Here is a 25,506-nt window from a genome sequence, read left to right on the forward strand (position 1 = left end):
TATATCAAATTGCTTGTTGTCTTAAGGATGGGGGAGGGAATTTGAAGAGAAAAAATTTGGAGCTCAAAATTTTATAAAAATCAATGTTGAAAACTATCCTTAAATTAATTGGAAAAATATTATTAAGCATGGGGGGATGCTCTTTAGTAGGGGGACTGACTGGGAGGGAGCAGTTAAGAGATATTGGTTTTGGTGTTAAATTAAGCGCTCAAACTGCCTCAATGTTATATATTCCTCCTTTGTCAACGTGGGGGGAGGCCAGACTCTGGAATTAGGGACGGCATAGAAGGAAACCCGGGAATTATAGAGGTTTGCCCATCATCGCACTATCATTTTGTTGAAATAATTCCTTTCCTCAACCGATGAGGTTCGGGAACTTTGGAACTGAGATGTCAGCAATTGTCTGGGACCTAAGAAATCAGGCGTCTGGGCAGCCTGTAAAATCGAAAACAAAAAAAAAAAAAAAAAAAAATGAGTAGCTGCCAGGAAGTTCCGGGGTGGAAGAGCTGGACTAGAGGCCACTTCAGGCACTTGGTGGGTCTCTAATAGAGTTAGCTGAGGACAAGTAGTGCCCTTAGGTTAACAGATAAAACGGGTACTCCCTAGCGGAAATCCTGCTTGCACTGGCTAACCACAACCTTTCCCTCCAGCTATTGGAAATCATTGGGCAGGCTCATTTAAGATTATTCCAAATAAGTCTCAGGCCAAGAGGTGTTCGACTCTAGATCATTTTCAGCAATCCCTTTTCTCCCCAGGGTTTGGAAAGTTTCATGTGAAGCCCAGGTCTGCAAAGTCTGTGCTGATCTGGAGTGAAAGCTGTGAGTAGTCCTAATGTAGGCACTGCATTACTAAAGAACCATGGTTAGAAGCGGCGATACCGAGGCTTGCTTTCTGCCTTTGCAACTCGGAACTCCTTGGCTACTAGTGCCCTCCTCTCTCAGAACGTCGTTTATAGGAAGGATATGCACGCTTGCCAATAATATTTAAACCACATCCAACCCTTTTTTCTACCAGGGATATCCCTGCGGCTCCATGGAGCAGAAGGCAAAAAATGTGAGTACCTCAGTTCCTGAACACTATATTAGGCCCAGGTGAAGGGGAGGGTAGCTGGGGAGTTTAGGCTTAGGGACAGGTGCAGGGGCGGGCGTGACTGGCTCTGGGCTTTGTTTTCGGCTATTTGCGGAACTGAGGGAGGGCAGATGAGCCCAAATATCCTTTGCACTGGACAGCGAGCTATTGGACCCAAGTAAGAGCAAGTGCGGCTCTGGAGCTAAGGGCAGGGGGCGACCAAATTGACGTCAAGTGGTCTTGACGTCAATTGATCTAGTCCGGATCAGTTTTAACTTATCCCTTAGTGCCTTTGCAGAGCCTTCCTGATGGCGATTCTGCAGCTGCTGCTTGAGCTCTCCCTCCTTGGGTCCGGTATGATTAAGTCCAATACCCCTTCTTCCCGACCCTTCTCCCCAGAGTAGAACTATCCTTGCTAGGGATATAATCCGACCCTCTGTCACTAGTTCTCCAACTACATTCTGAGGAAATGGGAGGGATCAGGTATTTGGGGTGGCCAGGTTAACACCATCAAGCCTCTCTCCCCCTCCCCGCCCCGCCCCCCCCCCCCCCCCCCCCCCCCGTCTTCACCTTCTATTTCCACAGCCTGGATGCCCCTAGCTTGCCTAGACTCGCTCTTGGCGACTGAGGTCAGTCCTCAGATCCCGGATAATGGGAGTGCGCCTCTGCTCGTTGACGTGCATGTGTTTGTGTCCAATGTCTTCGATGTGGTGAGGAGGGCCGTAACACTGGGAGGGAGGGTGCCAAGAGCCTAGGATGTGTTCTGACTTGTAGCCTCCTTGCCCCTGAAGTGATGATGCTGCCCTTTCCTCCCCTCTCCCTAACAGAACATCTTGCAGTATACAGTGTCCTCCGCACTGCTGTTGAGACTGGTGAGAATGGGTAACATGGTGGGGGACGTGGACCCATTAACAGGGAGAGGAAGGGGCGGAAGGAGGCTATCTTGGTTGCTGGATTGCGGTTTAGGACGCAAATCAGGAGCGCAGGCTTACAGCCAGCCACTTTACTGTCTTTGCTAATAATAGGACTTCTGCCACCTCAAGGAGAACAGGAGGTGGGCAGCTCAGCCTTACCCCTCTTTTTTAGTCGTGGTTTGACCCTCACCTGTCGTGGCATGAGAGTGCAGACCCACGGAATTCCATCACTTTGCCCTCAAACTTGCTGTGGACCCCCGATCTTACCATCCGAGAAGGGTGAGTTGGGATACGTGTCCCCAGGCTATTCCTGGCTCTTCTCCAAAATCTCCCAGGGCAGATCCCTAGTCTGTTTCAAAAGCCTGTCATCTATGCTTAGCGAAATGTCGGTTGTGACTTCCAAGGAGCATATATGGAGGGGAGAACAAGGCCATTAGATTTCCCCCATCTTCCAACCTATTGCTTCGAGTCAGGATGGAAGCTGCCAAAAGGAGAGCCTGGCATTCTGGTGTTGGGTTCCTTTCCCTAGTCTCTCTGTAGAATGGAGGGAGCACAATCCACGGGCACGGGTAAGCAGAAAGGGTTTCGTGGAGCTCTACACCGCGGTCACCACCAAGACGAACTGCGACTTTGAACTTCTCCGCTTCCCCAGTGACAAAAGCGACTGCAACCTCAGTTTCTATGCTTTCAGCAACACAGGTATAGGGAAGTGGATGGGAGGTACAAGAACGAGTCCCAGAGAATTCACTCTTGTACTATTCTCACTGAGCCTCTCAGTTTGAGTTCTTCAGCCTTGAACTGTATTTTCCTTGATTTGTTTCCCTGGGTTGTGCTTAAGACTTCACAACTAAAAACAACTCCCCTGTTTAGCTCCCCAACATCAATCTACTCAAAACTTTTCATTTGACTCGGGATCAGTTCTCATGTTCTGCCTAGTAGCAAAATCATGTTCTTGTTAGCTTCACATCTACCTAGAGGTTTGGTATTCACCTGTGTTCCATTATCCTCCTAGTCATTTCCATCCCCCCACCCCTTTCCCTGTCAGAGTTTTAAACTTTAAAGGCCATTAACTGTTCCATGCTCTCTGTCCTCCCATCCTCGTTTTTTTTGTTTTTGTTTTTTTGTTTTGTTTTGTTTTCTGTGAAAAGCAAAAGCATTGCCTTGTTAAGAGTAACAGGACAGTATGGAGATCTTTGATATCATTTTTTAAAAGAAATCATTCCAGTACTATGGATTAGGATGATAACATAATGGTCATTCAAAATAATTGTAATAGCTTCAACAACAAAAACCCTTTTAAGTAATTATATTAGTTGCTAACATTTACATAGCATTTTTAAGTTTGCAAAGCATTTTACATGTTATCTCTATTGATCAGCAGCACTGTGAGGTAGGTGCTATTACCATCCCCATTTTACAGATACCCTCTTAAAAAAAGGGGTGATTCTTGTAACTCCTATTCTCTATAGAGCTTTTCCTTAATGTCCATGATCTTGGGTCATTTCCACTTGTGTTCTCAAACTCTTAATCTTTCAAAGCAAGGGCCTATTAGGACCTAGGGATAAGCCATTCCCTTCCTCATGGTTTACCATTCCTTCTTTTCCCAAATCCCATACAGTTGAAGAGTTGGCATTTCATCCCCATGCAGTAAATGAGATTGTGAGTGTGAAACGGGAATATATGGTTCGAGGCTTAAAAGCTCAGGTCCCAGACCAGCAGCTGGTACCTTGCTTCCAGGTGACGGTGAGTAAGAGTATTTACAAAGCTAGGGGAGGGGGAGAAGAGGGAAGTAGAATGACAGTGGGACCATTCCTTTAGTATACACTGAGGAACTTAATGGCTGTACCGGTCAGGAGTACCTGGGAAGAGCAAAGTATAAGGGGAGAGAAGCTTGAGTCATTTACCAGGGGCAGGTGCTTTAGAGTTTCTTGAAAAACTCTTTTTCTTCCCCTAGCTAAGCCTAGAGAATACGGCTGTAAAGACAACAATGGCCTTGGTGGTACCAGGGGTGGCAATACTCCTGGCAGATATATGTGGCAGCCTCCTGCCTCTGAAGGCTACTGAGCGTATCTCTTACAAGGTGACACTGCTGCTTGGCTACCTGGTCTTCCATTCGTCTTTGGTGCAGGCCCTTCCCAGCTCTTCCTCCTGTAATCCTCTCCTGAGTAAGTCCCTTCATCAGCACGAATGGGAATTCCACTTCTCTGATGTCCCAGCTCATCCCTACCTCCTTTCCTTCCTTACTCCACTGTCTGTGGCTTCTTGTTCTCACAGGTAATCTCATCTACCTGAGAACTAAACTATAATATCTATGAGACTGCATCATCAATCCCTTTGTTGTCCTTGCCCAATCTCTAACAAGTCTCATCCAGAGATTCTTTTCTATCAGGAAGAGAAGATTGTTGCAACTATTTAAGCTCAATATAAAGAAACTTCTTAACAAAGACACATCTAAGAAAGAACAGGCTGCTTCAGATAGTGGCTCTCCTTCGCTAGGTATCTTCAAGGTTAGGCTGGATGATCACTCATTAGGGGAAATTATAGAAGGAATTCTTTTTGTCAGAAACAATTAGACTGGGTGTTTCTGAGATTTTAATCCCTTCTGATTCTGCTCTTTCTCCTTCCAGTTTCCTACTTCACAGTGCTACTGATATTACTATCCCTCAGCACCATGGAGACCGTGCTGATGTCTGGCTTGCTGGCTCGAGGCAACTTCAGCCCAAAAAGCAGGCCAAACCCAGCTTCAAGAGAAGTGTTAGACACTGCCAACCCAAAGCCCAGATCTGAAGGTAGGCAAAAGCAATCCATCAAAGAGAAAAAAAAAGCCTTAGAATCATATTTTGGGAACAGTCCTTGAGCCCTACCCCAGTCAAAGCAGGAAAGTCTAGCACCTCTAGTTTTCCTTAAAATGAAACAAATACTACTTTTTTCTGAAATACTGGTTCTCTTTCTAGTAATGAAGTAGACTATATCTGGACTGCTGAGTTTAGTGGGAAAGCACTTGATATCCTTGGGTGCCAGAGAGAACTCACTTCTGAGGTAATACCTAAACCAGTTTCCCTAAGGAAGCTCTTAAAATAATACCTGAGGGCTTTCTTGTCTGGATACAAACACCTAGCTTCAGAAAGACATCTGTGGCAGTGATTTTTTACTCAGATATGTGATTTTTGTTCCTGGAAAGTGATTTAACTCTGGAACCTCCTCCTCCTTTACCAAAAAAAGAACAGTCTGATCCCTTGTATTCAGCATCTTTGTTTCAGGGGAGGGTGTTGCCATATGAAGGGCAACTCTCACTTTGTGTTTCTCCCACAGAGTCCCAAAGGAGAGTTGAGGGGCCAAGGAAGACTTGGGTTGAGGCTATGGACCATATCTTCTTGCTGATATATGCAATCATCCTCGGATGCAGTCAAATCATTTTTGTCATAGTTTGGGTCTGGTGGGAATGCAAGTCTGACCCACCTCCTGCTACAGATATTCCCCATGGGGGAAAACCTAAGATCTAAAGGGATAACACCAGAAATTGGATTCAAGATTCTCAAGAATTAAGAATCTAGACAAATAGAGCTCAGTTTTCCAAAGCTGAGATCAAGGTTATATGACAAGGTCAACTCTAACTCACTAGTCAGGAATATCCCTGGCCCCTTCCCTCTGTCAGCATGCCAACACTAGAGAAATAAACCATTCTGTTGAAGACTGCATGTAGCTCCATGCTCTTGGGACTGTTCTCTTCAGGGCAGGCTTGGGTACCCCAAAGACCTCCATAGCTTTTCTTCTGCCCATTTCTCTGTAAGCCTTGGACCACATCTAGCTATCTAGGTAGGCTGAAAAGGAGCATCTGACTCAGGTGGCTGGATTAAACAACTTATCACATGTTGGGGGTAGGTCATACATTTCCATTCCTGCCTTCCCTCTCAAAAGGGCCTTTGTAAAAACTCTCCCAACCCCAGTTTCCATGGCTTTTTTTTTTTTTTTTTTTTTTTTTTTTTTTTTTTTGTCTAGACTCCTTTCTCTCCAAAGAAGAGCTCTCTAGTGTGGTCACATTAGCAACAGTATCCTTGATACTACCCGACTATTTTTCCACCCCCACCTCTTCATCCCTTTGTGTCCAGATTATCTGCCTGATCCTGAAGCATGAGGTTATTTATACTATGGCAAAGAGAAGACAAAAACACTATGCACAATGAGAGAGGTTCAGTCCATAGAGTACACGGGGGGAAACTATATGGAAGAAATGGGTTTGTTTTATGTCCTCTTGCTAGGGGGAAAGCAGTATGGTACTGACAGAAAGAATAAAGAGATAGGCTTCCTCTAATGTCCTAGAGTGCTCATGATAATTAAAGGAGAATGGAGAAATGGAGAGTAAGGATGATACCTGTCACCTCTTAATGCTTATTGCTAAGGTGAGGGAAAAGGGTGGAAAGCACTCCTTCTGATCCAAGGCTATAGAGGCTATGCCTTGGGATCACAACCCTCTCTCTTCCCCTAAATGCTCTTGACTCAGAACTCAAGGAAAGGTCAATTAGGCAGGATGACCTTTACTTTATCCCTCAGCCACACTTAAAAGTGAGGACTGGGATTCTACCAAAGCCACTAGAGATGGGATATTCTCCCCATACATCAAGCCTACAACAGGCAGCTAGTACTCTGCTACCCTTTGTCTGCCTTCTATCCTCCTTCCCCCAGAGATAACAGAACCATGATGGGAAAAAGAAGGGTCATGGGCCCAATTAAAGCAGGGCTGTCAGAAGGAAGCAGAAATGGAGAATGAGAACTCTAAAGAGAGGTCCCTGCTCCAAAGGACTTCAAACTCACTCAGTCAAAGAGCAGTATGAACCCTGGTTTATCTATCTGATAAAGGGGATAAGGCCTGCTGGGCATTACGGAGATGCCACAGTAACATGGCAGAATCAGGCTGAAGTGTCAAACAGGCGCTCGATCATGTCTGCCACCTGCTCCACGCGGTACTTGATGTACTTCTCAGGATTCTTGGTGAAGGGCACGCTGGCATACCTGCCCAGGCATAGGATAATCAAGAAGGGAAAGGGCTGCTGTAGAGCTCCACCCCCAATCTAGGATTTCAGGATTCCCAGCTGGAAATTTCTGGCTTTCGGGTTTAGCACAGTGGTGTGCTCACCAAAAGTCCCAGGGCAGAAGGTAGGGACAATGATTTTCCAATCCCAGCCCATCTCCCTATTCCCTTTTGTGGGGACACAAGCTGAATGGGCTAAATAAGAATACAAAGCTTCAGCTAGGAAGATTGGGGCGTAGAAGAGGAAATAAAGAGGTCCTACCTGTGTAGGAAGGCCCCATAATTCTCTTTGACAATGGTTTTCTGAGCTTGGCGGATCTTGTCTCTCTGCTCAGTGTCTGGAATGGCCCAGGCCTTCTGGATCTTGCAGAGCTCCTCGAGGCCATCATTGAAGCCCTGCAGGGAATATGGAAAGAGGAATCAACTGAAAAATGGTACAGTGACCATATGATTTTTAAGTTCATATAGCAGCACCCGCTGAAAAAGGAGAGGGTTGGGTTATTGCCCACCTTAAAGCGCTCCTTGATCATCTGCCGTTCCTTGTCCCGGAGCTAGAGAAGAGAGAAAACAGATAAATTTGTTTCACTGTGAAAACAGACTATCTTCCCTGTCCAATTTGATCACTCCCCAAATAATCAGTCCTCAACTTCCTTCTTAGTTCAGGTTCTCATCCTAATGAAAACTCTTAAGAATTCATTACTTAATTATAATTTATTACAACAAAAACATAAGGAAACATGTCATCTTGTAATGTCCCCTTGGTATCTTTTGTTCTGATCTGGTTCATGCCATGCTCTGTCCAACTAATGATTGATCAGGGTGGATCTAAACATTGGGGATCACATTGTTTTATTCTTAGGAGCAAACAAAGAGATTAAAATTCACTAATCTTTGCATCAAATATCTCTGATAAGGATTTGGTATCTAAAATACACAGAACTCAAACACAAATATATAAGACCAGAAGTCTTTCCCCATTGAGTAAGTGGTCAAATAATACATACAATTCTCAAAAGAACAGTTGCAAATGATTAGCATAGGAAAAGTTGTTCCAAATCACTAACAAATGCAAATCAAAATCACTAAAGTTTTGCTTCACCACCAGCAAAGTGGCAAAGATGAAAAAATGGGAATAGTTAATGTTGAAAGGATTGTGGAGATAAGTATACTAAAACTAATTGCTCATGGAGCTGTAAATTAGTATAGCCATTTTGGAGTTTGGAATTATACTGAGAAAGTAACTAAAATATCCACCTAGAAGTCCCATTGCTAGACAGAACCCCACGAAAGTCAAAGACAGAAAAATCCAATATATACCTAAATATTTAGAGCAATACTTTTTGTAGTGGCAAAAAACTGGAAACAAAGTAATGTTCATCAATTGGGAATAAAGAATCAAATTGTGTTATATAAAAACAAAGGAAAAATGGCAAACTGGTGCAAAGCGAGAGAAGCCAAACTAAAGCTATCTCCACAAGGACCTCAATAAATTTAAGTGGAAAGAACAAGAGAAGCATTAAGATGATACATGGTCTACAAGAAGTGGGGAACCACAGGAGTGGAACACTGCATGTGCAAACAGGCTCTGTATTTTTTTCCCTCCTCTTTTTTAATTGCTTATTACAAGCAATGGGAAGGTGAGAAGGTATATTTGTAAATCAAAGTGATTTTAAAGGCACACAATCAAAAAATAGCCAAAAAAAAAGTTAAAAGAAACAAAAATAAGTGAAATATATTGATCCAGGTTAAGCAGACCCTAGGCATCTAGGTACCACAATATGAGTCAAATGAGGGTTGGTATAATTTTTCTGCTCAGGAGCCATACCTTGGGCTGCACTGCATTAGTCACTCATGCTGCTTCTAGATATTCTTCCCAGAATTCTCTCTGGGAGAAATGTTCCAGTTCAACCATACAGCCTCAATCACATGCCTATTTTACATTCTAGCCTGGGGGGAAAATCCCTTTAAGTTTCTGTGCAGAGAGATGAAGTACTCCCTGATTAGCATACATTTTCTCTCTTACTTACCTTGACTCCTGGTTGGAATACAGGTAAGTTCTTTTCAGAAATGTAGTCAGTTACCTTTAGCCAACTGTCAAGACACAAGAGAAGGAATAAATACTAAGAGAAGGGCATAGAGAAATAGACTCATAGCCCTTAGTCTTTTTTTTCCTGATTTAAAAATCAGGTATATGTGGAGAAAATGTAAAAGTGGAGTTGCTAGGAGGGAAAATGATGTCTTTTCATTTTTTTTTTCCTTTAATTTTGGTTCAAACAAAACTAAAAAGCAATTTTGGGGCTTTTTTTTCCTCTTGGAACTACAAAAAATAAGGAACATAAAATGTTCAACAAATACTAGAGAATATGATTCTAAATTATAGCCAATTAAAATAGCCAAATATTTAAGAAAAGCCTTGGATAAATTATCCTGGAAGACAGCAGAGAACAGAGCTGTCTGGCTTGCCAGACATAGACCTGCCAGGAGACAGGAGAAAGAGAAGAAGGAAAGGAAAAAGGGACATAAAGAAAAGGTGAAAGAGGAAGGAGAGACAGAATGAGACAGAGGCTCAGAAAATTCATTGACTCAACCTTTGTATTTCTCTTTCTCATCTCTGCTACCCTGTGTATTTCTCTATCTTAATTATCTCTAATATGATCTGTATGTTAGTAAACTTTGTGTAATGCTTTGTTAGGCACTTGGGCTATAAATTACTCCAGCCCTTTGAAATTCTAATTAGCTACTTTATTTCTGTTCACAGTTCTTCAACTACTCCTATTCTTAAAGCTTTAGAGGTTCAGTTCTAAGCAAAAGTCAAAAAACATGAGTCTATTTGGCCACAGAGGGAATATTCTCAAAGTTTCAACATTAGAAGTCAATCTAGTATCATCTCAAAGTGTGATGAAACCAAGTATTGAGTCAGAACCGAGAGGCTCCACTTCAGAGCAGCTGTAGAATTCCCATATGCTGCCCTAGCATAAAAGTTAAATAGGAAGTGTGAAGAATCATGGTACAGAACAGCACAGAAAAGAATGGGGGAGTAGGTAGTGGGGGAGATAATTTCTCTGACCTGCGCTGGTATGTCTGGATCTGCTGTTCAATGTGCTCTCGATAGGAACGCTCAGCTGTCTTCTGGGTCACTGCAACTAGGTGGATGAGTTCGGACCTTTAGAGCAAAGGGAGAAAGGGACTACTTTAGCTGCTGTCCCATGAAGCCTTATTACAATAGCTAGAAAGTAATCTTTTATTATTATTGTTATTTATACACACACACACACAATATACATAATATTATATGTATAATATACAGGCAGGAAAAACTAAAGTCAACTTGGGGACCCAGTTGAGAATTTGAGAGAAAAACCTTCAACAAAATCAACTCTGTCCAATAGAGGCTTTTCCTCCTCCTCACTTGTTATGTACAGTAAAAGCTTCAAAAACCTTAAAGAAGAAAAAAAACCCCAGGAAGATTAAGGGCTAGAGGGACCACACATGAGAGCATGGAAAAGGGCAGAGCCATGTGAATGGTGCCTGGGTAGGGGGAAGGGAGATACTTACTTCTCCAGGGACTTGAGGATGTAGTTGTAGTTATTGTGCAGGAAGATGGCCCTTAGAGCTGGGTCTTCATAAACCTTGGATTTACTGAGTAGGTTTAGCTGCAGGTTACCGAGAACTTTACCTAAAAAGAAAGGGATAGGGCCAAACTTGGAGGGCCTGACAACAAGTCAGGGGACTCACAAACCAAATCCTTGCCCATGATTCCCCAGCAAGGTCAGGCTAGTGCAGCCCTGCTTCCTGTCATATTTTAGACCTTGCTATACTGAGAATTATCATTTATCTGGCTTCTTTTAGGCTTTGGAATAAGAAATCAGGGTGCAACCTGAACAGGTGAAGGGTGTACAAGGGAAGGAGAGGCCTACAAGGCCAAAGGCCCAGGAGCTGATGGGAACTGAGGAGGTCGGCAGAACACTCACAGATGTAGGTGCTTAGTAGCCGCTTGCTGAATTCAGAGTTATAACTGGTGGCAGAGGAGCTCGTCTCTGTAAAAAGAAAAGCCTTGGATAAATTATCCTGGAAGACAGCAGAGAACAGAGCTGTCTGGCTTGCCAGACATGGACCTGCCAGTTTGCAAGGGTCAGGGAAGAACTTCAAAGGAAGGAAGGGAGATCTCAAGCTGGTCTAAGTCTTCTCTGCTCTACTGAGCCCTTTATCAGGGATGGTGGGGAAAGAACTGAGTTCTGGAAACAGATATGCTGGTACATCCAGAGAATATGGCAAGTGTAAATGCTGGCAAAGCAAGGATGTAAAAATAACTTCTCTCTGGACAAAGTAAGACAGGTCTACTCATCCCGCTAGAACTGGATCCCAATGGACAAGACTAGAAAAGGGTTCCTTTCTTCCTCCCCACTGTGCCTTCCTCATATCCCCTTCTTCATCCAATCCCCCTTTCAGATATCATAAAGTTCAGGGTCTAGGAGAATAAGGGTAGGAAGTGGTGAGGTCGCAGGTAGATGAGAATGTGAATGTAGTTACTGGACAGGGGAAAGACAGCAAGGTTGCTATTGGGATGAATTCCAACCCAAACCAACTATGAAAGAAGGAATTTAATCTTAATGCGTAGAACTTCCCCATAAGAGACTTGAGACCCTCCCCCCTCCAACTTCCACCCACAACCTCAATAACCACCCCAAACTCTGTCCTGTTGATCAGTTCAGAATTCCAATTGCCCCTACAGGGAGGAAAAGGGATGAGGAGCCAGATTCCCACTGCTTACCTCGGGGGTCTAAAGGAATATTGTATGTGTCCCCCAGGACTACGAAGTTAGAGGCAGAGTGGATAGAAAAGGGAGACGAAGGAAAAAGGAAAGAGAAAACAGAAAGATGCAAAGTGCAAAAAAAAAAAATTAGGTTAGAAACAGTGATCTCATCCAGAGAAGCAAGCAGACATTCATTACCTCAACACAGACAGGGCAGAATATACTCTCTGCAACCAGGGAATAAAATGGAACTTCACACAGCTCCACTCCTAGAAAACTGAGAATGGGGAGATTCCTGGGAGTATGGGAAAGACCCTCAAAAGCTTCCTTACCACCCCTGCCTCCCAAGCCATGTCATGACATGTCTTTAACCTGGTTCTGGCTTGGGGGGCCTGGAAATAGATGCTGAGGGAAACACATCTCTTTAGGCACTGAAAGGGCAAACTGTCTAAAGCTGTTATAAGCAGAACAGGTGGATAAGACAGAGGGAAGAGTAAGGAGAAGAGGTGGAAAAAACATGGAGGCAGGCAGGACCATATGAAACCCTCTGAGGAAATGTGATTGTTACTGCTAAAAGCCAAGAAAATTATAGCAGTATCAGGACAGGACACTCAGTCACTCTTCCCAGTCCACAACCTTCCAGGCTCTTCTGGCTTCCCATTCCTCATTAAAACTGCTTAATTGTGCCTTTCAGAATTTTTCATATTGTATAAATTTTGAGCAAACACCCCCCCTGCTCTTTCCCTCAACCCAGAGATGCCTAGAGATGAAAGCCCCCTGGTGGACAGAGCCCGAGGGCAAGAGCACCCAGCAGGAGAGCTGTGGCGCAGTGAGACTCCTCAACTGAAAATGGTACCTTGTGAGGCCAGCATGGCGCCAGCTGTTTCCTGGAAGTCTAGAAGCTGCTGAAGAAAGAGGATGGCCTAAACAGAGAGAGAATAGGGTCAGAAAAAAAGGTCAGACTGATAAGAGTTCAAAATCCTGCCTGCCTAGCTGCTCCATCCCCCATGTCTAGGAAAGGGCAGTTACTGCTCCCCTCACAAGACTAACCAAGATGAGTACTGGCCGAAGGCTGCAGAGCCCAGGACCCCTCCTCCCTGGGGCCTGCCGTGCAAAGGGACAGCAATGAGCTGTTAAAGAGACCTAGCCCTGCATAATACTCCACAAAGGCAGGACCCTCCAAGCCAAACGTTCAGAATGTCCCAGCATCAGACTCGATCCTCAACCACAAGGGTTATCCCAGCATCACCTACATTGCTTGTGAGCTCATGCACAGTGCCATCCTTGGGCATGTTGTACTCCTTGTCGGGGTCATTCTGTGAAAATAAGAATTCCACCATGTGAAATTCCACCATGCAATTAGGAGGGGCTGAGACCTCCTCGGACGGCTTCCCCTAGCAGTTTTCCCTCCCTTCTCTTGCTTCCTGGGCCTGCTGGTAGATGGTGACCAGGCCTGCAAGAGCTGGGAAAGTCTACCTCACTTCCTCGAAATGGGGCTCTGAAGCCCCAACCAGGAAAAAGGGCAGGGAAATGTTAGACAAAGATTTGCTAGCTCCATAAGGGTTTCAAAAAGGGGTCTGGAAGCCAGTCCTGAGGAAAAAAGGAAAATATCTGGAGGCATGTTCCAAGCTGGCAGCAGAGAACCACACCTCCCTCTGTCTTCACCTAATTCTGTAACATCTCTCCTTCACCTTTGAGCTCAGCTGAACTCTCTCCACACAAGGTCATTCAGATGTCCCCAGCCAACTTCCCACTCAGGACTTCTGCCTTGGTCCAGAAGGAAAGGTACCTTGATGTTATCCGCAAAGTCCTCCAGGGCCTTGGCACCAGTGGTCTCCATAGAGGTGATGAGTCCTGGCAGCTTGTTTTTGGTGCTGGCAGCTGTGCCCTGTGGGGATACAATCAGGAAGTGCCCATTGCCCTCCAGCAGCAGTTCTGGGGAAGCCTGGCTCAGCTAATTGCTCCTCACTCCACCCTAATTCCCTCTGGGCTCGGATGGCATTTATACTTTTCCTGTCTGTACAGGCTCCCACATGCCCAGGGCTATACAGAAAATGGGTGGAAAACTGAAAAAATGGAATGGAGGATAGGGAAAGGTTAGCAAAATAGAGCAGAAAGAATGTTGGTTTTAGAATTAGAAGATGTGGATTCAAATCCCAGTTATGACACACTCAAGTAATGGTATGACCCTGGACTAGTTAGCTCATATTGAGCCTCAAATTCCTCATCTGTAAAATGGGATAGTAAAAACTTCAGCTACTTGCAATTAGGGTTGTTGGGAAAATCAAATGACATATATAAGTACTTAAAAAAAAAAAACTCCCAAATTCTATCTGATATAATAAACCTGTATCAGACATTCATGTGCCAGAAACCATACTAGGTTCTAGGGACATGAAGATTAAAGAAAATAGTCCCTGCCCTAAAGAAGTTTATATTCTTTTGGGATGGGGAACAACATATGCAGACAGAAGTCAATGCAAATAAAAAAAAATAAAATAGACACAAAGTTTTTTTGCGAAGTGTGGGGATGGGAGTGGAATGCTAACTAACAAGTAGGGAGTTCAGGAGAGATCTTATGGTAGGGGACGGACACATATGACTGAAAGGTATTCCAAGAGGTGCCTTCTTACACCTTCCTCCCCTTCTCACACCGATCTAGTGATGAAGATCCTGGCTGTTCCTCACAGGACACTGGTCTATTACCTGTTTCCCCATGCCAAAGGGCTCCCCATCCCTGGCTTCCTTCTGGTCTCAACTAAAGTCCCACCTTCTGCAAGAAGCCTTCTCTAGGCTTCCTTAATTATTAGTGTCTTGCTGCTAAGATAAGCTCAAAGTCATCCTGTATTATCTTGTTTGTATACAGTTGCTTTCACATTGTATCCCTTATTACACTGTGAGCTCCTTGAGTGCTGGGACTGGGATTTTTTGCCTTTGTCTCCCCAGACCAGCACCTAGTAGGCACTTAATATATGTTGTTCACTTGGCTTATAAGTGTATATGGAGAAGATTTAAAGGAAAAGAAACATGGAGAAGCAAAACTGAGGTTGAGTGTGAGATTCCTGCTTTTCTTGCTTTCCCTCCATAATCATCTCCTTGCCACATACTTGAAGTACTTGATCAAACTCGGGCTTGGTTTGTTTGAGGTGTCGTAGGATGGGGAAGACTGTGAGCACAGCTGAATAATCATGTCGGATGATGGCCTTCCGAGCAACTGACACAATGTTCTCTCCCTCCATCATCAGTCCATCCAATGCGTCCTAAGAGGAAGAGGCCAGAGGGAGGCAATTCAGCAGGGTTCACTGAAGAAAGTCAAGTATCCAGATAGGAAGGAGACAGGTAAAGTGGGAAGTGAGACACATGCTGTTGGGGACTGGGGCTGGGTGCCATACTTCCAAGGCACGGGAAGTACGGAATTCAACATAGGTTCTCTAAGGGTTCAACAATGGCTGGGGTATATAAAGAACTATGAAAAACAACCCCATTACAAGCTTCAGAAAATCTAGACAAGTTTCTGTCCATAAGTAAGCATGAATGAGACTGGTAAACAGGGACCCAGAAGAGTCATGTAGAAGCAAAGCTAGGACCTGGATGAGGGAGTCAAAGGTCTTTTTTTGATGATGTTCAGGGATGATATCCGTCAGCAGTTGGTACTCGCTCTGTGCCAACTTAACAAAGGCACTGACGCAGTGGATGTATGCATCAATTTCCATATCCAGCATGTCATCTCTCCCTGTGGGAATAGCATGGCCCATGAGCCACTGGCATGGGGAGCAACTTCTTTCCAGCCCAGGGTTCACTCTGGAGTGTGAGTTACTCCCTTCCCCACCCCAGGCCTTTTGCCTGCTGCCCAGACCAGCAACATGAAGAATGAAGTCAACCTGCCCCCTATATCTGGAAAATATATGGATATTGGGTGTAAGGGAACCAAAAAATTGGGGAGCTTCATTTCTTTCCTGTTAACCCTGACCATAGACTGAAGCATATATATCTAGAACATCTACATCCTATAAAGGTACAGAAAGGAAGAGATTCCGCAATATCCTTTTTCAGAAAGGCAAGACTGGGTCCTACCCAGCTGCCAAGTGCTAAGGACCATGAATGGTCTTGGCCAGGGGTGGCAAAATTCATTACAGGGGAATTGCACACATTCTTTTTTCTTACTCAAGAAATAGTGTTTTTTCCCATAGGCTGATCTCCTCCTAGCAGTTACCAGGAGGACAAGCTTCAGGAAGAGCACTAGCATGGCTTCTCCCAGCAACACTATTACAAGAGATGGCAAACATATTGCCCCCAATAAGCCAAGTGGCCAAAACCTGACAAAATATACCTACCCTCCAATCAAATATAATGGAGAGGATAGGATCTTCTGAAGCTAGAAACTCAAGGGAGGAGAGAAGGGATCCCAATATTAGCAACCAGCAAGAGCAACAGCAGCATGGCCCAGGGATAAGCCCTGGGCACTCAGAGCTGGGAGAGGGAGGCAGAAGTCTATAGGACTCAGGGTTAGGACAGCTGACAGACCCAAGGGATTATGGTCATATTGAGAATGGCTGCCATCCTGCTCTATTCCTGCCGCCCAGTCTCCCCGTAGCTCTGGCTTCTTCTCCAACTCCATCCCAGGTCACTGAGAAGTATCTTTCCACTCTCCTGAGGCAGTGGTACCCCCATCTGGAGGGTGGCAAACAAGAACTACAGCCAAAGAGAGAGGACAGTAAAGGATAAAGGCCATCAAAAGCCAAGGGGTTCAGCCAAGATGTTGGCTGGGAGATGCTGCAAAGGAAGCTGTCGGCAGCTGGTTATGTGGGTGTGCCACAGTACTCACCGGCCAATGGCCCGTGCTTGTCGTTCAGGGCCTCGGACAGATGCTTAACTCGGAAATCATGCTCGTGACCTAGCGATGTTGGCCGCACAAACACAAGCAGCGGTTTATCCAGGGGACTGAGTGAGCTGTCTCTTAGGGGTAGGAACCCCTCAGTCTCCAGCAGAGCAACACTTGATAGGGGGATGGGGAACAGGGAGACTTGGGAAAAGGCTCTGAGCCCCTCCTATGTCTCAAATTACCATTGGAACAGCCTTTTCAAGCCTGACCAGCAGTGCCCCATGGAATCCCCTCTAATAGTTAAGTCTTTCCTATATCCCTCCTAGCCTGGAGGCTAAGAGGGAAAATCCGAGCATGAGGAAAAAGGGAGTTAGAGAAAGTGGAGGCACTCTTAACCCCTAAGCCTAAGGGAACTACTTTGTCTCTATCCCACAAGTCCTTTATAAACATAGTAAGAGGAAACTTCTCTGCTATCCAATAATGTTGCTGCTAGTTGATTAGGCACACAATTCTTCTTGGTGCTACCCTGGCAGAGGGACCCCCATTTCTGTGATAGAGTCAATTCTGCTAAGAGCATCTTACCAGGTGGAAGTGGGGAGAGAAGCCCTATCCAGTGATCTGGTCCCATGCAACTGTGTTTATCATTCACCTCCCAAAGGGGCCTGGGGTAGTGTAGTCCTGCATTGCCAATCTGAATGTGAAAGGGCTGCTCCACTGGCAGAGAATTTTTTCTTGAGTTCAAACAGAAGGAAATAGGAACAGACAGGGAGGGAAAGGGCAGGGTGTCCTCCGGGAGGGCAGAGCTGCCGTCAGCCAGACAGGTCTAGACCAAATGTCAGGAAAAATGACACCATGCCAGCTGAAGCCAGTGTAATGCCAGTCTACTGCAATTCCCACCCATGTTCCCCTCTTATCATTACTACAGAAAGAAGGGTTGCCTCCAAAGCCCAGGGAAGGGTTGGGGGCCCCAGAATGGTCGGAGGCTCTGCCCTACCACATGAATAGGATACATAGTGAAGGAGTGGGTAGAAAGGAGACGGAAATACAGGGTGATTACCTTCCAGAGGAATGAGGTTAGAACCCCCCTTTTTCCCATCTAGACCATGCTGAGAATACTGTTTCAGAAGGTTCTGAGCCTTACGAATCGTCCCTGTCACCAGAGCCACACAGAGAGAAGACAAGAAGACCTAGGAAATGAGTGAGAGAAAACAGCAGCAGCCCTCCACCAGTCCCAAAGGCCCACAACACCCAGCCTGACAACAGTAAGCATGCCCAGGACACACCTTCACCCAGAGTGTTCCTGCCATTTCCTAAAGGTGGCATCTTAGGGGTATGAGATAAGGGAAGGAAACTCTTTGTCCCAAAATCAAGCCCCCAAAGTCTTAGGAGCAGACATTATTTAAAGTGTCTCTTGATCCTAGATCCTTCTGAAACTGGGTAAATTTTAGGAGGCAAAGCAGGCAAGGGAGAGAATCTGGGCAGAACTCCATCATGAGAGACAGAGAACAAGATGCCACTCACTGTGACTCTTTAACTAGAGCAGGCCCAGTGCTTGGAAGAGTAGTGTTACTGAGGAGCTGCTCTCTTGCCCACCTGCACTAGAGATAGTCAGCTGGGAGAGAACCATGTGGGCCAGATCTCCCAGAGGAGGCCTTCCTGAAAATCTGGAGTAGGCTCTACTTGAAGCCAGCAGAGCCGTGGCTTAATCCCCCACACTCTAGAGAGAGTTCTGTGAGCATGCTCAGTGCTAGTCCTCAAGATTCAAACAGAAAAAGGGAAGCAGAATCTAGGAGTTAGTGAAAAGGGTTCAAGCATCCTTGGAATAAGAAAGGCCAAGGTCGAAGGCAGAGAGGCCCAAAGACCAACCTAGCACTGGCCATGGACCTCCCTGGAGCAGCAAGTCACTGAAACTGCCCAAAGAAACTTGGAAAAAACCTGGAAGCCAAGAGAGGACCAAAACAGAAGCCACAACCTGGGAAGAGAAAGGGGGTCCTGAGAAGTGGGGTACACATTCTTGGCACGGGAGAAAAAAAAACACAACAGTTAGTGTCGGGTTAAAACAACACAAACAATATCATGAAGCCAGCAGTTTCCTGGGTCAGACATTGCTGTGTGAACAAGACACTCCAAAAAGAAAACTTTGGAAAAGTCAAATAAAATGTTAAAATGAACAAAGCAAACTGATGAACAAAACATGGATATGAGTAGGTGAGGAAGGAGAAAGGTTCAACTCCTATTTCTTAGATATTTCTCTTCTTTCTCCCCTGCAGACTTTTCTTCCTCTTTGCCAACTTTGACATCCTATACTCTGGAATCAGAAAGCACATGTGATGGGCTCCTAGGTACTGACCACTCCCCCATTCAGGGATGTTTAGAACAACTCGGCAATACCCTTAGTTATTAAAAGATCAACTCTGCTGCCTTTGCTCAAAGTCTATTGCCTTAGATCCTCCTCCTCAACAAATAGTCATACTGATGAGCCAGTCAGAATCAAGTCCAGAACCCAGAAGCAAAACAACTAACTGGGAAATAAACTGAAATGTTAATATGGACCAGGAAACTGGAAACTCATTAGAGATCCACCAAGTCTAGCAGGCTCAGAGGACACAGCTGGCCATCTCTGTTCCTTGCTCCAGCTCCTCGGAAGCCGGGCACATAGTTCGTTCCACAAGTGTGGTACCAGTGATTGCTGTCTCATGACCTTTCTGCCTCCTTTCCTCACAGTTTAGAACAGCTCTTGGGTACTACTACTTGGGATCTTGGGTATGCTCTGGAGTTTCTCCTCTCAAACTACAAACAAGTCAAGAGCAGGTTATATTCCCATTCTGGTAATGGAGCCATGTCACTACTTCCTGCGAAAGTCTGTCTCTAAGAAGGATGGAAAGCTATCCAGAATAAGTAAAATCAGGGTTCTAAGAGTCTGATAAAGAACGAGAGCAAAACACACTGGGGGTGGAGTGGGGAGGCAAAGACAGAGGATACAAGTGACCTAGAGGCCTGGGATTTCATATCCCCAACTAAATCTATCTTTGTGGGGGAAAAGAAGGGAGATGTGACTTCTGCATGAGAGGCCTGGCTCCAATGCTGTCAAAGACATGGTTGCAATACTTCATTAGTACATTGTTTAACTGCTTGCAGCAGATACCCTGAGAGGTTGTCCTGGGACAGCTATATGGTAGGAAGGGAGGGAAGCAGGGACTTGCAAGCTTGAAGTACCAAGCTGCAACTTCCTAATTTTTCAGATCAAAACCTGGGCATTGATTGCCATGCACCAGTTTACTCATTTTATACTGAACAACAAGTATTGTAAAACTGAAGAAGAAGAATCTCTCTCTCAAGTGTGAGAACTGAGCCTCTCACACTCAGTATGGAGGTAAGGTCAATAAGAAGTGAGATTGGGGGATGGGTTGAAGTCTTAGGCTAAGCAACAAACTTGTAACACACAAAGTTCTTGTGAGAGTAGCATTTTCTAAAACTTAAAATACTATATAAATGGGAGATATTGCTATTATTTCAAAATTTACTGTGGTAGGAATGATTAAGAAAGGCTTCCTGGTCAGAAATGACAAGGCTTGGCACAGCATTGATTTCCTGGAATGTAGATGGCTTAGGACACAGAGATGATAAGAGAAAAAGAGGGGAAAAAAACAAAATAGTAAACTGACCCCTTAAGATACCAGTGATTTCATATGCTAGTCCTTCCCTAACTTTTTTCCTGGAATCCTGCAGGACAAAGAACTGACTTTGAGATGTACACTAAAGGAAACTCAGTTTCTTCCCAAGGGGAATTCAGTATGCTCTGTTCCCAAGAGCATCTTGATGGAATGATAGCTCCAATGATATTCAGAGAGAATTGCCCAGCTTCAGAAATGACAGCATTCCTAAAAACACCAAGTAGATGATGGGGGGGGGGGGGGGAGGGAGAGAAGGAGGAAGGCAGCCCAATAACTCATGTTGTGTTCTACTCTCTTTTATAGTTTCTAAGATTCTCTGGATTCCCAGAGATCTTCTGGCTTCTGCTCTGAAGAAGAATTATGTAAAACCAAGTACTTCAGGGTGGGAGTAGGAGGGTATAGAGGAGGCTCTCACCCTTTTGCTCCATCTTAAGTATACAGACACCTGCTTTTTTCCTTAGGTACTTAGGAGCCACCACAAAGACAATCTCCCTACGGCTGTTGTAGCAACTAAGTCACCTCTCCTAGCCAACACCACTGAAGGAGGAATTCATATCCTGGTAGAGTAGGGAAGTTGAAGCCTTGTCCTCTTAGAAGAGTCATAATTAGGGGCTCACCTGGCCGTTTGACTGGTTTTTTGGTGGGTGTGTCTTTCCTCTTATTGGGAATAGCAGGAGAGTAAGGAACACCAGAAGAGGAGCTGCTTTTCCGAAAGTGTTCTTTCAGGCCCTTGATTGAGCGGTCCAGCTGACTGGAACGGATCTGATAGTAAACATTCATGAAATCTGAGGAGAGAGAGAGAGCAAACAGGCACAGTGTTTAGGGACCCTGCTAAAGGTTTTTTTTAATACAGTATCTGCCTACCTTCCTGGCCAGATGGCCAAATCTCTCAAGGTCATCCTGCTTCTCAGATGGCCCACACAGCCCCAAATACAGAGCCAGTGACTTCAGCCTCCCAATGCAGAAAGATCTGCAGCAGGGTCTGGACAGGCTCCCTCACCTTGGTTCCTCCCATACTCCACCAGCCAGCGAGAAATCCGAATCACGTCTTGGAGCACACTCTCAGAGAGGTGCTCCAGGGTCATGTCATCCTGAGCCTCCATTTCATCATCCCCACTAATCAGGTCCAGGATGAGCACAGGGGAGACGACCTTACTGTGCCGAGTCATCAAACTTCGGAATTCAGACTCCAGGGACTCTTTTCCACGCTCAAACAGGAACTTCTACAAGGAAGAGGAGAGTGTTGAATTCCCTAGGGTAAAGTGAGCCATATTCATTTCTGTATGGAGGCCTTCACAAACGCCATTTGTGTTCTTTCCCCATCACTCTGCAAATCAAGTCTTTGTGCAGCTCCCTCCCTCACTACAGAGAGCATCACACTGACTCAGACATGACATCCACCCTGCTCAGATGCCTTCTGCTATGAAAAAACATGGTTCCTCAGGTTCCATTTACATACAAAAAGACAGATATAGCAGGGAATCAATAATGTTCTCAAGGCTGGCTGTTAATTTACATTTGCCGTTATGTTATTTTATTCATATTCTTACAAATGGATTTATATTGTTTCCTGGAAAGCCCTTTGAGGGCAAGGACCAAATCTCTGCTTTTCTGAGTGCTTCTCCATCCCTCCACCAGAACTACTACAGCAATATCTGAGTGTCAATACTGACAAAATCCTAAAAGACATAGTGAAAGCTCCTCTTGACCAGTGGTGTCAAACTCAAACAGAAAAGGGGATCCTGTGGTTATGTATCACTTAGAAAAACTACATGTATTATCTATTTTTTATTATATTTGTATTTTGTAAAACACTTTCCAATTATATTTTGACTTTTTTTTGCGGGAGAGGGGAGACAAATTTGATACCTTTGTTCTACATCGTACACAAAGACTGTATAAAAGCATGAAAGACTTCAGAAAAGACCCAGAGGTTGATGGCTGGAATTTGGAAGGAAAGTCTGAGAACTTGAGTGAGAAAAAAAAATACATCTTTATTTTCACTAACCTCTGAATAAAATTTAGCATTTCCTTCAATTATAAATGGCAACAAAACATTCCAAGGAAGGGTTTTCTAGGCTTCATTAGGAGAAGGGTCTATTACATCAAAAAAAAAATTAAGAACCCTTGATCTGGAACAAATCTTCCTTCATTTAATTAATAAGGAGACTGAACTCCAAAACAGTTAAATGACTTGACTAAATTCACATAGACAGAAAAATAAAGCCAACATTATAACTCGGATCTGTGAGTTCAACTTCGTGTTCTTTCAGGAGAAAAAAATCACTCAGAAGACATAGAATGGTTGTAAACTGTATCCTGGGAAAGTGAAAGAGAGGGGAGAAGGAGCCTATGATGGTAAAACTAGGGATTTTTCAAAGGCAGTGTTACCTGTTTGCCAACTTGCTAGATACAGGAACTCTATACAGTATAACCAAAACATACTTTTGACTGACATTTTAAATTTTAAGTTACTTCTGCATCTGATATTTTAATTTGTCACGAAGGAACTTCCTATTTGGGAGGAAAAGATACAGGAGAAGATATAGCTCCCCAATCCCAGATTCTCTATTGCCTTTTTTTTTTTTTTTTAAGTAAAAGAAATGACATGGGGGGACAGAGACTCAAAAACTGATAAAAATATAGATATATTTAAATAGCAAACAATTCAGCAACAGGAACAAGATACACAATTTTAATTATGGGTTTTAAGATTTTCTTTCATTCTGCTACATCCTGGCTCAAACTTTCTGTGTATACTATTTCACTAATGAACTCATCCTTCTCAATTTCTGGGCCTTTGCTAAGCCCTTAGGACAGGACTATTTTCTTCTCATATTTCTTGATTAATACTAGTGGACTGAACAGAGAGAAGCCCTCTTACCACACGGTTCAGCTCTGGACTGTCAGGGTTGTTGTCCTGAAAATACTCCACTGCCTTCTGGATTTTGGCCATGCACCCCAGGTACTCCTCCAGCCTTCCTGTAGGGCTATAAAAATAAAGTGTCATAGTCAGTTGGGGAAAGTGGTTATGGATACTTCGTAACACTCAGCAGTCCTGATACTCAGGAGTTCCTGTAGCATAAAAGCAAAGACTGTGCTCTACTGGATTTAAGAAGGAGATTCAAAATATATTGTGAGAAGGGACTCAATATTGTGGATACTCTCATAAATATGGCCCAGATTCTTTGATCCAGATAGGAATAATAGCGTGGAAAGCTGCGTTTGGCTCACCCTTCCCTAATTATCTTCTCTGTGTCACTGGCCACATGGTAGTAGCTGATAACATGGTCTAGACAGGAAAGAGTCTTCTCCACATTCTCTTGTAATCTCTGTAAATTCTCAGTTTGCTTATGCACAGGGATGATGGAGTTCTCAAGCTTCATAAGCCGGCTCTCAAAAGATGATAGGATAGAAACCTGCAGAAAGAGAGGAAGCTTGAAGCCCGATCATGGCATATAATGCTTTAAAGCATTTCATAGTACTTTCCTCACAACAAACTCACAAGGCCAGCAATGCAAGTATCATTAGATTGTCTTAGGTTAGATCATAGGTATCATGATAGTAATTTGGTAGAAAAATGCTGAATTTGGAACTAAGATTTAAGTTTGAAATCCTGCTGTCAAATTTACTACCTGTATGAACTTGGACAAATGATCTACTTTACTTTTTTATAAGAGTATTGGAGTCAATCTCTAAGATCCCCTCTAGCTCTAAATCCTTTGCAGTTTTAAAGACTATTTCCCCTTCCTAATTTAATAGCTCCAACCTCCAATAAAAGCAAACCCAACTTCTTTATGTGCTCTTTATTCTCTTCAAGCATCTGCAGAAACTGTTTCTTGTTCCTGGAAATAACGTCTCCTACTCTTTAAACTCACTTTATTCTGCCCCTTCTAATCAAGTTTGTCTCGACTGTTGCCACATAAAACATTTGCTCTAAAAATATGTACGTCTTTATGTATGTGTACAGGAATAAAGCAAGTCAGCCAGTCGATAAACATTTATTAAGTGTCTCCCACGTATGTGCCAGGCGGGGAAGCCAAGGGGAGGAAATTCCCTCTACCAAAGCAGATAAGCACCTTTTCTGCAATTTGCATCTTAGAGAATTGTCTAGAACGGCAAAAGGCTGGGTGACTTTATTTTCAGTATCAAGATCAGCTCTCTAGGCAAGACGCTCCACTACTCCTTATCCCCTTTTAGAAGACAAGCTCACTCTCCAGATTCTCTAGGGCCCAGTACGAGGTGTAACTCGCAGGTGGGTGCCCCATCAGTATTTATTAAACACACCTGACAAGACACTGGTAAGGAAAGCACCACCTAAGAAAGAATGACCAACTCCTGGGTCAAGAGGTGCAACAGGTGAGAGGAGGCTGCCCCCGGAGGCGCCCATTCTGACCGAGTCAAAAAAGAGGGGGAAAGTACGGGATCAGAGAATCATGTGATTATAAGGGGCACAGAAAGCCAAAACTGCCTCGGGCCTCGGGGTTCAAGGAGCCCGACCCCTCAGTTACAGAGGGGGAAACTGAGGCTCCATAGGCACCGCTGGGAATCGCACGAGCTTTATTCGTCTCTCTAGTTATCTATCCGGGTAAGCTCCTCGAGGGCAGGCGCTGAGTCTCACTCCCAACGTTTAGCGGGGAGCCGGGCACACCACAGGCCGAGCGGTCTGGCTCGGGAGGCCGGGGCCTTTGGGAGGGCCGCACACTCACCATGTTCTTGGTGAGCTGGTCGCTCTTCTCCAGGCTGTCTCGGATGAAGGAGAGCGTCTCCTCCTCCTGGCGGACGGACGGATGGATGACAGAGAAGGGCGGGCATCAGTCACCGGCGGGGCGGGCAGGCGGGGCCGGGGAGAACGGCAAGGAGGGGAGGAGACCCCCTCCCCCTCGGGCCGCGGGTCCGGGCTGTCACCGCTCCCGCCCACCTCTCCTCTCCCCGGGGGCCCTCCCCCCTCCGCGCCCCCACTCCTCTAACCCCCACGTCGTTTTCCTCCCGCCGCCTCGGCCCTACCTGCTTCAATTTGTCCTCTATCTCCCGCCGCCGAACGGAAGCCTCCTGCGGGGGAATCATTGCCGCCCGGAGCGGGACCGGCCTCGGAGATCAGAGATCTCCGCCAGCCTGAGCCCCTCACTCCATCGGCCCTTTCCGGAGAGGTCTTCCTCGGCCACCGTCCCCGGCACACCCACTTCCGCCCGGCGCGCGCTCTTTGCCGGCCCACTATAACCCGAGATGGTGCTGAGACTACGCAT

General features: G+C 45.0%; 2 protein-coding genes across 10 annotated transcripts; one reads left to right on the forward strand and one right to left on the reverse strand.

Moving 5' to 3' along the window:
• Nucleotides 1-395: 395 nt before the first annotated feature.
• Nucleotides 396-25,506, reverse strand: EXOC7 (exocyst complex component 7). 9 transcript variants are annotated; one of them, XM_074260796.1, is made up of 21 exons: nt 25,268-25,500; nt 24,970-25,035; nt 23,495-23,679; nt 23,145-23,250; nt 21,261-21,483; nt 20,878-21,045; nt 17,644-17,736; nt 16,590-16,658; nt 15,352-15,497; nt 14,872-15,024; nt 13,554-13,652; nt 13,018-13,080; nt 12,621-12,687; nt 11,783-11,821; nt 10,983-11,048; nt 10,567-10,687; nt 10,079-10,174; nt 9,039-9,102; nt 7,521-7,562; nt 7,274-7,407; nt 396-435 (listed from the first exon to the last, which is right to left on the reverse strand). In XM_074260796.1, the coding sequence occupies exons 1-21, from the start codon at nt 25,325-25,327 to the stop codon at nt 411-413; spliced, it is 2,085 nt and encodes a 694-aa protein (XP_074116897.1). In that variant the 5' UTR covers nt 25,328-25,500; the 3' UTR covers nt 396-410. The 9 variants fall into 9 exon arrangements, with proteins under 9 accessions (XP_074116897.1, XP_074116893.1, XP_074116895.1 ...); XM_074260792.1 differs by lacking the exon at nt 396-435 and adding an exon at nt 6,804-6,992; XM_074260794.1 differs by lacking the exons at nt 396-435; nt 16,590-16,658 and adding an exon at nt 6,804-6,992 and having other exon boundaries at nt 25,268-25,506.
• On the forward strand, nt 1,646-5,571 carry ZACN (zinc activated ion channel). The gene is made up of 8 exons (XM_074260803.1): nt 1,646-1,778; nt 1,896-1,940; nt 2,155-2,261; nt 2,512-2,681; nt 3,601-3,725; nt 3,937-4,147; nt 4,610-4,771; nt 5,295-5,571. The coding sequence occupies exons 1-8, from the start codon at nt 1,659-1,661 to the stop codon at nt 5,483-5,485; spliced, it is 1,131 nt and encodes a 376-aa protein (XP_074116904.1). The 5' UTR covers nt 1,646-1,658; the 3' UTR covers nt 5,486-5,571.

The sequence above is a fragment of the Sminthopsis crassicaudata genome, chromosome 4 (assembly GCF_048593235.1).
Source record: "Sminthopsis crassicaudata isolate SCR6 chromosome 4, ASM4859323v1, whole genome shotgun sequence".
In the NCBI taxonomy this organism is placed as follows: Eukaryota; Metazoa; Chordata; class Mammalia; order Dasyuromorphia; family Dasyuridae; genus Sminthopsis; species Sminthopsis crassicaudata.